Consider the following 13,756-nt stretch of genomic DNA (forward strand, 5'->3'; position numbering starts at 1 on the left):
AGAATAGTGTAACGCCAAATAAAAGATTAAAGACAGATGTGCTGGTTTACACAGTCACATTGGTTGTATTTCCATAAATGTGAAGCATGCTCAGCACAGACTGAAAATGGCCTAGTACCTCTTTTAAGTATATTAAATATTTGGAATTTATGACAAAGGCAGAAAGCATGTACCATATCCCAGCCTTAACCCCACAAGTGCACATGAAGACCATAACTGACATTAGCTGCAGTAACAGAAGTAGGAAAACAAAGTCCCTACCTATGAAAATCTTCAAGAAAAAACAAACACGAAGCAATGGAGAAGCTTTTACGACGTGGGGAGCAAAACCATTTCTTAGCAGTACAATGAGTAGCAACCTAGGTTCACTGTGACACCCACATTATTAGGATAATTTAACCAAGGGTACCACAGATGATGAATTACCCTGAAAAATTTCCTTTTGTCACTGTTAATCAAGTTAATCAAGTTACAACTTGTTAATCAAGGAAGAAGTCAATAAAAGACAAACTAATGACACTGTAATTATGATAATGAAGGCTGGCAAGAAAGACATATGTTCATTAATACAAAATCCAGCTATGCTCACTTTCGTTTTACATTGAAATAAATTCTTGGCCTTCCACTGTGACTACTGAAGAGCCAGCAGTTCTATTCACAGACGGAGGCAAATTTATCAGGAGAAAGGACTTCACATTTCTGCCTACCTGTCCATTTTCACACGCTTGACTCTCAGTCAACTCATATGGCGGTGACACAAAGTACATTTTTGCTCTAGGGAAACCAGGAATAATGTTGCTAAGCTGAAATCCGAACATCACCAACCAGCTTTTGACATCTAAAAATCAAAAGTAAGGAGGCAAGTAAGAAATAAAAGTGCATATGGACAAAAAATCCACAGATTTAGGAAATCCACCTTTGACCACATTTGTTTCAAGTAGCAGTTTTCAGAACCATGGTATTCCACAGCGAACAAACATGGGATATCACCTCAAATATATCCTAAAAAGTTCATCAGTGATACACAACCTCTTTCATTCATTCTTCTTCCATGACTGCACTTGGAACGCTTTATGCAATATTTGTCCCATCTCTGACGCCTGATGAGGTTAATGAAATCCATAAGCTATGCTGTAAAACTGCGCTTTATTAGGGCAGTACTCCTAAGAACAGCTACAAAGTGTTCTGGCAAAACGCATGGCTTCTCTTCTTTCTGCTCCTCCTAGCTGTCCTGAGGTCCCTGGAGGACCCATTAACTGCAGTCAGAGGCTTCAGAAGTCTGCCTTCCACAGCGCAGCTGTGCCCGCTCAGGCAGGTGCACTGCGGGTGCAGGAGGAAAGGGAGGGGCTGCAGGGCAAGGTCTCACCTCAGCCCAGGGATGTGCTTTGGGGAGCTCCAGCTCTCAGCTTGACATGACAAGCTCTGTCTTCTTTTCTAGTTGAAAGTGCCCACCATGCCCTGCTCACTGCTGCGGAGCCCTGGGGACTGAGAGCTGAGCGCCTGCCGTGCACTGCCAGCCCCAAGGGCATGAAAGGCCACAAGCCAGCACCTGCCTGCTGCTACAAAGCCTCTTTTCCCCACAGATTTAGTGGCTGCCTCATAAAAAATGTAATACCCGATGGTTGTGGACATTGTAATGTGTATTACTCATTGTAAAGTGTAATAGTTATTGGTTGTGACAGCAAACGTCTCCTTTTCTCAACTGTTCTGACAGTAAAATAAGTACTAAAATGTTCTGTTTGTATGAAGATATTTATATATATTTCCAATTACATGAGAGAGGTTTTTTTTTTTTTTCCTACCATGAAATCCAAGGTTCTCGTGCAATACAATTTGATAAGTCCATACAGCAACTGTTTTAACCACAAATGAATTATTTTTGCAGAGAAGGTATGTGCTATATCCAAAAGACAATGTATTTTCTGGGATTTAATCCAGTAGATGGATAAATAAAATAAATGCAAATTCTGAATATAGCAAAATATCAGAAGATGGCACTGAAGGTTTCAATCAAACAGTTATAAATGAAACAGGGTTTTGTTGCATTTAAGACAATGAAGTTTCATTCCAAAGTAATCTCAGTCAATATTTTTCACACTGAGAAGAATCCCACCATCTTCATATTGCAAAGGAGCTACAGTTGAGGTCAGCATGTCACACATGTGACTGTGTCCCAGAGAGTGAAGGAAACCCGCTACAATCTTCTTTGAAGGAAATGCACACTTTGCTTGAATTTCAAAGTACTGCTAAAATTAAGATAGCTCCTTTTCCTCAAGTATCACTGCTCTAATTGCTGTATACTACAGACTCAACTTTGAAAAAAGCTTTTCTTAAAGACATGTTAATTAACTTTCTTTTTAGAAATTGCCGGCAGCCAGTTCAAGTACTGTGTGATCTTACTAAGTGAAAAATTATTACTAATTAAGAAGGGGTTACAAGTTTTACCCAGTTCTAGCATGCACAATCAAAACTACTTTATTGTTTTCTCTGAACATGAGCCATACAATTTATTAAGTATTCCAGGAGAAAATAATAATTAAAAAAGAAAAAAAATAGGATTTTTGTTGTAGGACTAAAAACTGTTTGCATATTAAAAGATAAATGGGAAAAAGAGGCTTAATTAAATCCATTTTTGGTGCTAATATGTAATGTTTCTGTGGGCTCAGTCAGGAGTTAATTTTGAAAGTAGCCCTGAAGGGAAGAGATTCTGAGATGTTCTGGTTCTTGATTCTGCAACTAACCTGCTTACTGGTAACTTTGCTTTACATCTTTTACAAACGCATCTCCGTACCGTACTGAGTTCAAAAGGAAGAACCCTATGGATGAGCTCACATCAAGTATTTAGGCCAAAATGACTCTTCATCCTCCCCGTTTCTCTTTGTGGTTTCTCATTTCTCGCCCTTCCTTAAGGGAGGAGCAGTATCAAAGAATCAAGGGTAGCCAGCCCTTTTCACAGCACAGAAAGGAAAATAGCCCAATCTTGATGCTCTGATACCAGTATATGGCTAGTAAGGTGAATTCTTATTCCTTTCCCAAATGAACTTTGAAACTACAGTGTTATTTATACCAAAATGCAAGAAAATCTTACCTGTTACATAATTCTTTAGATCCAGTTCATTGCTGAGAGGGTTGTTACTCTTGAACATGTACAGATTGAAAGGCGCAGGTTCTCTACCGATGTTTTTCCACATTGTATAATCAGGAGATGTCCAGCGTCCAGCAAGGACATCATAGTCCCTTTGGGTAAAATGGACAAGTTTGGTTAAAGGATCATATAGCCCTCCATGGAACCCAATAACCAGCTGGAAATCAGGGTTTGAGTCATAATAAATCTCCCCATATGCAGTGTATTGAAGCTGTTTGATCATGAGGCCATTGATGCTGAATACGGCTAACGGAGTGCCTGTGTTATCAGAGGCAACATAATATTCTTCCCCGCTGCTACTCTCCATTGCAAAGAGGTGGCCTTGCAGATCATAATACAAAGAGGTAATTTCTGAATTGGAATGATTGTAGACATGTGTTACTCTTGTTGGATTGTGAAGATCAGCATAAAAGTACTGTAGATGATGCCCCAGGTTAGTCTTACAGGAAGCTCTTCGGCCAAGTCCATCATAACGGTACTGAACGTTCCACCCATTTGCTTTGTTGTAAGCTCTTGTTAAAAGTCCTTTGGAATTGTATTCAAATACATCTGAGCCTCGCTGACACAAGAATCCGTCATCATCAATTTTGTATGGTATGTCACCTAAGCGCGTAATCCTGTCTCGTAGGTCGTAGCGCAGGGGCATCAATCGAACACTGTTTCCAGGATTCAGGAGGTGAAGATTTCCATTCAGGTCATAACTGTAACGCCAGGTAGGCCTATCATTTACTGCTACGCTTTGCAATTGCCCATCTCCATCATAATCATAGGTATACTTGGTTGTGTTGGCATACGGCCCAAGTTTTAGTTCTCTTTTAGTTACTCTTCCCATGCTGTCATATTGCACAGTCATCCAGTACATCAGGGATCGGAACATTTCATACTGAACTTCTTTAATGCGTCCGTGGGTATCAAAGTGCTTACTCAGTGTCATAACTGCTGTAGTAATAATTTGATTTATGTCATAATAAATAACTCCAAATTTGCCAAAATGCTCAACTTTGCCAGAAATCTCATCATAACGGTAAAGATCAACTGGAAGAGGAGTCTCACTTATGATAGGTTTGATGCTTGCAATTCGAAAACTATTGTCATGATATGTATAATCAAACCTTGCATTGACCATACCTTCTTCAGAGAATCTGTAGATTTGTTTATCAACAAGAGGGCCAATTTTACGATAGCGGATTGTACAAGAAAATCCTCCACTTTGCAAATTCACCATTTTTAGGACACCTGTAGTTTCATCATATCCAAAAGTAACCGCTGTACTGTCATAAACGATTTCAGACAATTTGGATAGCTTTCCATACTTGTAAAAGACTTGTCGGCCAGTACCTAAAAATGATGTTTTCAAAATCCTCCCATCATCACTATAATCAAAAATCACTGATGCGTTGCTTTCAGGAGGATTATATATATTCCTAATGTAGCCAACAGACGTGTGAGTTGACATGCTATGCCGAGCAACACTAGGCATAGTAACAGCATGGAGCCGATCCGAAGAATCATACTCAAAGATGTACTGCCTCTGGCTCTGAAGCAGTAGTACCATTGACTGTGGAAAACAAACACAACACACATACACAATTACCAGCTTTTAGCTTGTGACCTCTGAGAGGGCATTTAAAAAAAAAACAGAAGTTTACTAAAGAGGCAATAATGTTAAATTAATAAAAAGACACCTATACATTAGTTAGGGGCACAAAACTGCTCTGGAGTATTGTCAGATTGCCAGATGAAAGGATCTGCTACTTGGAAATCAATATGCTGACACTCCAGAGAAAGCATAGGTTAGTAACCTATTAGCTACCCTCTCTTTAGTAGGATTTCTTTCTTTCTTTCCTCTTTTTTATTTTTTTTTTAATAAAGGATGAAACGGAATTAGGTAAATGAATTGATTGATCTTTCTGCCAGCAATTGTAATTCACAGCCATTGCTGTGAAGCACATGACAAACTAAGTAGAGAACAGGTTAAAACTACAGATTCAAAGAAGGGAAGGGGAAAATAATACGCAATTTTCAGGTACTTAAGCCTCTTTCACTATTAAAGAGTCTTAATTAGGATAAATAAAAATGCATTACAGTATTTTCTTTTTATTCATAATGAATTACCTGCTCGACTTGAACCTTCGGTCAGGTTTAGTCATGCATTTTTGTTCTTAATTAAGCAGGACTCATGTTAGTTTATGCCACCATGTGGTGGCCTATTCACTTTCAGGAAAATATCAAAAGATGCAAAACACAAACAAAGAATTTCCTATTAAAAAAATAGTCAAATTTAGTTACTAATTGAAAACTGATAACATCTGGGATCAAGCAAGCACAATGGGATTACTAACAGGTTTTGTAATACATAACTGCTTATGTTGTATTTTGGGTAACTTCTGTGTGAATTTATTATAGATAGGGCTTAAAATGAAGCAACGAAGTGAAGCAGTACTGTCTCTTTGTAACACAGGACAGAATGTAAAACAACAGCACTTACCTTTTCTAGGTAGGTGTAACTCCAAACCTTCCCGTCTGCAAACATGCGCGATATGATCCTGCCCTGCTTGTCGATGTCTGTCCTTTCACTCATGGCTCCACGCTGAAGCCCAGCCAGGCGCCCGTTGAAGAAATAGGACACGTTGACAGCAGCCAGGCCGCTGCTGGGCAGCCAGAGGAAGGGCCGTCCCAGCTGATCGTAAATTATCCTCAGGGTAAACTTGCGGTGATCATCGTAGATTTTTTCTGTGCGTATATTCCGGTCGTAATCAATGGACAGTAAATTCCTTCCGTGAACCTGTTGGAATGAATGAGGGCTGCGTTCAGTGACTACTGAATTTTTGAAAGTGTAGGATTCAGATTGACAGGCTTTCATATTCCACTTCTACGTAATATCAGATATGTCCTACTGGGCTGTCTTCCAAAGCTGTCGTCCTACAGACAAAGGATTCCCCTATCACAAAGGACAGACATACTGCATACCTAGGTCTTAAATTGCAGACTGTTATCAATCAGCAGCATGACGAGTGATTTTGCATAGAAGTCATTGTTTTAATTCTGCCACCAGTAGTTCTAACTTAAGAGTTTTTCCCTTCAGTCACTTCAAGGGCAATAGAAAAAAATATAACCTTCTATCTTCTTGGAGGTTTAACCACTTAGGCACCTTAGCTGGAACACCCCACTTATTAATTCATACCATTAATGTTTTCTTCATTTACTTCCCAAATATTCAACAGATTCCTCAAGCAGCTCAATTACTTGCGATGTATTTCATTTCTTCTGATCAAAAATCCCAGTCAAGCTGGCTGGGATGGACTTCTAGTTGTGCAAAACAAATGTTCTAAGTAGTCAGGTTAAATCTTTTTCTTTTAATCTAGTTTTTAGTTAGTTTTCAAGTTTTCAAATAAAGGCACAGCGTGAAATGTTTCAGTCCAACATTTCTTACTGCTTTTTTTTGGGGGGGGAGGGAAATACCAAAACACACAAAAAAACCCCAACCAAAAGGAATGCAGAAACAAAAGAACATAAGCATACGAAATGGTGAGGCTTCTCATGAAAGCACTCTAATGAGAGATACATCAAAATAATCACTGGAGGCTAAGCCACAGAATTTGGGCTAATGCTATAATATGATAAAGCTTCTTAAGTAATTTAATTGTAGATGTGTCATTAATAAAGTACAAGTCTTTAAATTAGATATCATTTGACAGCAATGACTGCTTAGAAAGTATTCATCGGTTTCTGGGAATTTGTTCTTCAGCTTATATTTTTCTGTAGCTTTGATTAAGCAACGCTTTCTGTTATCCAAAATTAAACCGCACATCAAACAATATGTAAATTAACCCTGAGCCTTTCTCGCAGACATGAAAGTTATTCAGAGATCTTTTCACTGGCAGGGGTAAACTCAATTCCCATCACAACCGACTCTGCAGGCATTCAGTTGCACTGACAGCAAATTTAAAATTAATACAATTTTGTGTTTGTAAAGAAGTAATTATTTCAAATTATCGCTCATTATCCTCATTTTTTTCTTCCCATTAATAAAATTTAGCTCTTTAACAGTCTGCATTTCCTCAGTGGCAATCATTAGAAAAAGCTTTTCTGTAGGTTTTCCCAAATGCTTTTTCAGCAACAACTTCTCCTGTGAGTCAAAGCAAAGGCGTGGCGTGTCTTTAAAAACATCTTCTCAAAACGGATCATGCTCTGCTGTCCCAACTTAGCAGAAAAGAGGCTTTGGAAGGGAAAGATGGCACCAACCCTTTCTCAGCTGGTTACTCTGCTTTTGTAAACGTGAGGTCAGTTCTCATGATGGAGATGTGTCAAAGCCAACTTTTTTTTTTTTTTTTTTTTTTTTTTTTTTAAATAAATGATAGACAGAGGTTTTTAAGAAGTATTTCAGAAAGATCCTCCCTTTACCCAAAGGCACCATAAAGGGAATTAGATTTTGTTTTTCCCCAAAGAAAACCAAAGTATTTGTTTTTTGGAAATGATTATGCCACACAAACAGCACTTGGGGAATAAAGAAGCCTCTGTTTGGATAACTCAGTAACTTCAGTTTTGTTTGTATTACAAGGAAAGCCAGAGTGTAATTGTGGTGTCATATTAATTATATAGAAACCCAAACAGAACAACTAACTCCCACTCTCCTTGGGAACACTAATAACACTGTTGTAAATATCGTGACTGAGGATCATCTCAAAAGCCATTTCTCTTCTGTTCTGCTACCTCTGTGCACAACTGTTTCTTCCTTTTGATGCTGCTGAACAAGAGGCAACAGGGCGACAGCCCTTCTGTGCGTGGGTAAAAGGCCTTGCAAAAGAAATCACCCAGTTGCAGCGTATCAGAAACTCCCCTAAAGGAAATTTGATCCAGACCTTGTCTGAAAATACTGGCACGTGAACTAGTGGCAGGTGGTCAAGGAGGAGGAGGTTCCCACTTCTCCTCACTTCTGTTTGTGTGTCTAGTACTGACTATAAGAAGCGGTAACAGTGAATGAAGGAATGATGCTTGCCTCCAGCCCACACAAAGGGACTGTACTTGCATTCACATTCAGCCCAGCTACTCCTAAACAAGCTATCGAAGGACTGGAGATTAACAGTAGGTTCTCATCAGAGCCAGGCCCACAGAATAACACATGCTGAGCCTTCCCCTGGGCAGTCCCTGCAGCCTGGTTGGTGCTGCCCGTGCTCTGCAGCCCGGCCCCACTGGTGCTGCTGGGCATTGCATTTGGCACAGCTGCCGCAGCTGCCCTGCCCAATGCTGCTCCACACCCACTTCCCAACACAGTTGCTGTATTTCATTCTCTAAACAATTTATAAAGATGAATTAGGATAAATGAGATGCAAATACATTCTATGCTTTCTTCCTCGTTTTCAGATTTCATTTTCAGTCCACTCAACCTGTTATAATCTCACAGTGATTTTCATTTAAAAGAGCTAAATGGATATGTGATTATTGTTACATGAACTAACACCAGACAATTAAATGTTGAGGTGTTGCTAGATAAAGCAGTGTTTTCATTTGCATAAACATGATGCAAGAGAATCTATCTCAGGCAAGGTTTCCGTTCGAAGACGTGTTTAACTCCAGTTAATTACCACAAGTACCTCTATTAAATTTTTAGTATCGAGAGTTAGGATTACAGCAGTTTTCATTTTAAAGTCCTCTTTATTTTTATTTTGAACACCCAGTCAAAATACAGAGCTGATATATTTTCTACTTACAGTCAATTTGTGCAGGTCAACACATCAAAAATCAATTACACAGCCATAAAATTTAGTCATTTAGGATTACCTGCTAATCTCATTCAATTTTTTGTCTAATCTCCCCTCTCACATGAATATGTGCATATTCTGAGGATTTGTGAAAATAAGGGAAGACTGTGAATTAGATGTTAAGCAAGAGGAAAATACCAGAATTTAACATCCCAGTCTAATTAATTTTTACAAGCAGTTGGCTAAATACATTGCATTTATTATGGCCCTCTTGAACACCCAGTATTGTGTCTCATGACCAACAATACTGAAAGAATTATTAACAAAAACAAGACCTGGATCAGCGCTACATTTTTTTTTTTCTGCCTGGAATCTCAAAACCTTTCAAAACTGCATATACTGAGGAAACCAGAGTGTTTGGGTACTTAACAGGTGGAAAAGAGCATAGGTGAGAAGTGAATGGGATTAATCTGGATATAGCAGATCTTTAATTTTGCAGGGGATGGATTACATGACTGGAGTGTCTTTCATTTCCTATGCTTATTATGACATTGTAATTATGGTAGTTATTTTCCAACCATGCCATTTAGGAAAAGGAATCAACACAGTCTGCCAGGCTGTAGGGGGATTTTAGGTCAAACTCTGTGTGTGTTTCAGAGGACTGACTGTGGTTAAGTGTGACATGGGATTTTTACAAGTAGTCAGCTTCTTTTTCTTTCTCACTATCAGCAATATTCGGGGCATTTTTATCAACCTCTTGTGGAACACTTTTAGTAATGAGATTCCTGTAGCTTATTACAGATGATTCCCCATATTTAACTGGCCTCTCAAATAAAGAGAAGATTCTCACACCAAAGACAATCTTAGAATCACACATTTTAAAGAAGTGAAAATAGAAAAGACGAGTTCTTCAAAATGGAAAGCTGTCAGCACACAGAAGAAAAGATCATTACTGTAATGCTGCCACTGCAACAATTCTACTTACCCTGAGCTTTCTTCCAAACACAGTCACTTTGCCTTTAATCTGTTCTTTCCTCAGACGCCATTCAATTGAGTTCAAACCGTTCTCCATTGGTAGAGAAATATTACATCGTCCTATGGTGGGAGTTACTGTCCCAGCCAGGACATGAGGTTCGCTGTGAAAGCTAATACTCATGCCATTGGCATACATCACTCTCAAAGTACCATTATTACAGAGCTGGTAGCTGTTCCTCACTTGATCTACAGCAATAATGAAAAGAAAATAATTTAGCTACTCCAGTCATAAAGAAAACATATAGCTTAATTTGATTGTTTTTTTATTGCACTCCTGTTGATGTTAAATGAAGTCAGCCTGCAATTACCACTTACGTGGTACTATGATGGAAATTACAGATGTTACTGATTCATGTAAAGAACAGTAGTGTAACAGTGAGCCTGCAGAGAGATACTATGTTTATTTCATTACATTTTCCCTTTAGTCTTAATTATGAATCAAAATGCACAGTGATATACTGCAACCACGTAATTTATTTCTAATATGAGCAAAAAGTCCTGAAAACTGAACTGCTGGATAAACAGTAAAACATTAAGCTCTAGGATAAAAAGAAAAAAACAAAAACCCACACAACTGTTAGACTCTTTCTGTGTGTGACCAAGTAAGCTCCTCTTCTTTTCCTGTCTGTTTAGAAACTGTCTCCAAGCAGGTGCTTTGAACAGAATTAGTTTAGCTTTAAATCCTCAAGGTATGAGGCTCCAACAATACAAGCTGGCAGCCACAGTCCTTTATTTGTCATTCTTCATTCTGCCACACAAGAATTGCACTAACCGATCACACCCCCGGCCTTTCTGCTTTCTGAGGAAAGTTATAAAAATAATCCAGTACTTTCACGGCAGTGCTATTCTCCCAGCTTTGACACAGTGAGGTCTGTTCTAAGACAGTGAGGAGAGAGGGCTACAACGGGCAACTGTCACCAAAGCATCAATATTTGTCTGACAAAAGGACAGCATCTACATAATTCATCATCTGGCATAAGAGAAATAAAGACTTTGGAACCAGACATGTCGTGGTATAGTAGTCTATAAATGTTGACGTTTATGTCAGGAGGAGGCTATTTTTCAGTGACGATATTCTCATGCAAGTGACATTGTATCTTAATTTAAAAGCCCTCATCATTCACCAAATTCCTTTCAGTCTGTCTTTGATAACTGTAACTGCTTTCATTTGTCAGATATAATGCTTGGGTGGTGCTGGGATGCTCTACACAAACATTTAACCATTTTGTTGCTGACCTTTTTGGACATGCTTGTGGCTTAACACCATTCTCTCACGCGCTAACTGGGGCACAAGACCATCCGCTGGTGCTGTGTTACATTATATTTAACGGTAGCATATATATTTGAAAAACTCATGTCTGATCAGAGAAGGTACTTGAGCCTCCTTTTCCACAAGGATTTTTACATAGACAGTCAACATTCATCAGCCAGGTTGCATTTTGTGGCAGCAAAGTCAGATTTTGCAGTGAAGTACAGAGAACAGCACTAGTGGGTAAAGCGAACCTGACAGAAGAGGTAACAGCAGGACTAACTTTCATCAGCAGATAATGACCACACATATTTGACACAAAGTATGATTGTGAAATGTCTCTTACCTGTCCTGAAGACCTGTCATTTTAGGAATGAGCTCTATGGGATTTTGTCTTGCAAACCTTATCATTTTCCCCCTGCTCATGACTGTACTTTTGACACAAATCTTTTGAGAACTGCTTTCTCAGATTGTGTGTGTGGTTAGGAGATGTGCTGAGAAGTGCACTTTGGTACCTTGAACAACTGTATAGGAAGCCTCCACAGAGGAGAGATTTGTGATGACCGTGACATCATCATCCCGATTAGAATTCTCAATGTCGATGGTAATAGACTTTTCCATTTCTCGATGAAGGCTAGTTACCACTCCAGTGGGACGTGTTACATTGGTCAGGCGCCCTTCATGATCATAGCTAATAGAAAAGTTAGTAAGAGCAAAAAAGCATGAGGATATATCTTCATTTCAATACCCAATGTATTAATAATGCACCAAATTTTTGCAAAAATACAGAATGAAACAGATTTTCAAGAACATCCTGGCTATAACTATTTCTCTGTTGTTGAAAGGGTCTATGATGATGAAATATTAATTTCAGAGATACTGATCTCAACTCCATGAGTGTAAATCCAGACTAGTCTCTTTCAAAATCAATTGAATTATTACGGATATACAGACGGATATATGGATCCATTATAATTAGTAAATTCATCTGTATTTTAATTGTTGCGTTTAACTCTATGGCCGTGGCACCACGATGACACTACAATATACAATTGCATACATTGCACATTTGCAATTGAATATTTAGTGGAAATTACTAAGTATGGTTTTAAATGACATAGCAGCTTGTCATAGGAGATTAAAAAAGACATCAACTTGAGAACATAATAATTTCATTTAGGTCTTATCTGTGGTACTGCATTGCCTTTTGGGGTGAATCTTTTGCTCATGTAGATGAATGATAAGAAGTTAAGACACGGGATAGGCTGGAGTTGCACAAAGGGCAGCAGTCAGCACTCAGAATAAACCTTAGAAGATGGATTAAGTGCTCCTGAGGCACAAAAATAAAAAAAAAAGGTAGAAGGGCTCTCCATTACTTTATCGACCTTACAGAAGCAGTTAAGTTTATTTAGAGGTATAAAGCCTGGGGAGGGGGCAAAGAATGAATGCTGCCTGAAATCAAATTATTCTGTTTCTCTCTTTCCTTTGGTATGCAGTATTTCTGAGCATACATATGCTAAAGAAGCAATCCCTTGGGTCTTTTAAGGGCAAGAAATGGGGACCTGAAACACAAAATCAACATTCCTCTAGTTGCTGCAATTCTCTATTTGTGCAATTCTCTCACCCAGCCGCTAGCAAAGCGCAAAGGAGAAAGACAAGAAAAAAATGTCCTGTGTAGATAAAGGGAAAAGTTTAGGCAAAGACTGAAACCAACTGGTCATCCTTTGGATGTAGAAATCCAGGGAGTGGGAAGCCTGGAAGAGAACTGGTAAATCCATTGCATTGCCTGAGAGGAGGAGAAGAGAAGAGCAGAACATTTAGTATCACAAAGGTGGATGATTTCTTTGTAGGTCAATGTTTAGCTGCAAAGAAGAAAAAAAATCAGTGCTTTCAATGTGATTTTTTACAATTAAATCATTAAGAAACTTCAAAGTAGGCCACCTGAACTGTACAGACCCTCTCCAAAATTAATATACAAAACAGGTTCTTCAATTAATGCAAAAATAAAATTATGCCTTTCAATCCATTGCAATTGGTTGCACTCATTCAACTGAATATGGAGGAGGAAGGAAAAAAATCACCTGTGGAGCAACAAGTCTTACCAGAACCAACGGAAGGGTTAGGCAAAGAAGTAAATCAATAAAACAAAGCATCATGCGACCTGGAAGGAACCAATAATATAGTGTGTTCATTCAAGCAGTTCAGGATCAAATAAAGATTAAGTAGCACCATTTTTCTTAATACAAGTCACAAGTTTCTACCCATTAGACTATATATACTAAAAGATAGATAAATAGATATTTACTCTATCAACAAGATACTGGATAAAACACAGTACATTTAGGTAAGCCTCAAAAGGGGTTTTTGTTAAGTCTTTATAAAAGTATTTATAAGAAATATTGAAGTTACTCAGAAAGCATAGATGAGGAAAGAACTTGATCCAGCCAAATATCCACCTAGTAAGGGAAACAAGAAGCACCAAAAATAGACCTTCAGAAATCTAAAAGGTTAATAATGGGATACCCCCTAAGAATCTGTATGTGATGACATCTGCGTGCCTAGTGATTAGCAAAGGTATGAAGAGAATACTTAGGTGCCAAACACTGCAGAAGAGACAATATTACA

General features: G+C 38.5%; 1 protein-coding gene across 17 annotated transcripts in view; it reads right to left on the reverse strand.

The window, feature by feature from the left end:
* Nucleotides 1-13,756, reverse strand: part of TENM2 (teneurin transmembrane protein 2) — a 1,269,291-nt gene that overhangs the window by 2,097 nt on the left and 1,253,438 nt on the right. For all 17 annotated transcript variants that reach the window (XM_032447373.1, XM_015875932.2, XM_015875931.2 and 14 more), the window contains 5 exons: nucleotides 11,647-11,822; nucleotides 9,833-10,068; nucleotides 5,634-5,930; nucleotides 3,089-4,703; nucleotides 708-838 (listed from right to left, as the gene is read on the reverse strand). In XM_032447373.1, the coding sequence (XP_032303264.1) occupies nucleotides 708-838; nucleotides 3,089-4,703; nucleotides 5,634-5,930; nucleotides 9,833-10,068; nucleotides 11,647-11,822 (2,455 nt within the window). The remainder of the gene's footprint in view (nucleotides 1-707; nucleotides 839-3,088; nucleotides 4,704-5,633; nucleotides 5,931-9,832; nucleotides 10,069-11,646; nucleotides 11,823-13,756) is intronic.

Source organism: Coturnix japonica, chromosome 13, assembly GCF_001577835.2.
Source record: "Coturnix japonica isolate 7356 chromosome 13, Coturnix japonica 2.1, whole genome shotgun sequence".
Taxonomy (NCBI): domain Eukaryota; kingdom Metazoa; phylum Chordata; class Aves; order Galliformes; family Phasianidae; genus Coturnix; species Coturnix japonica.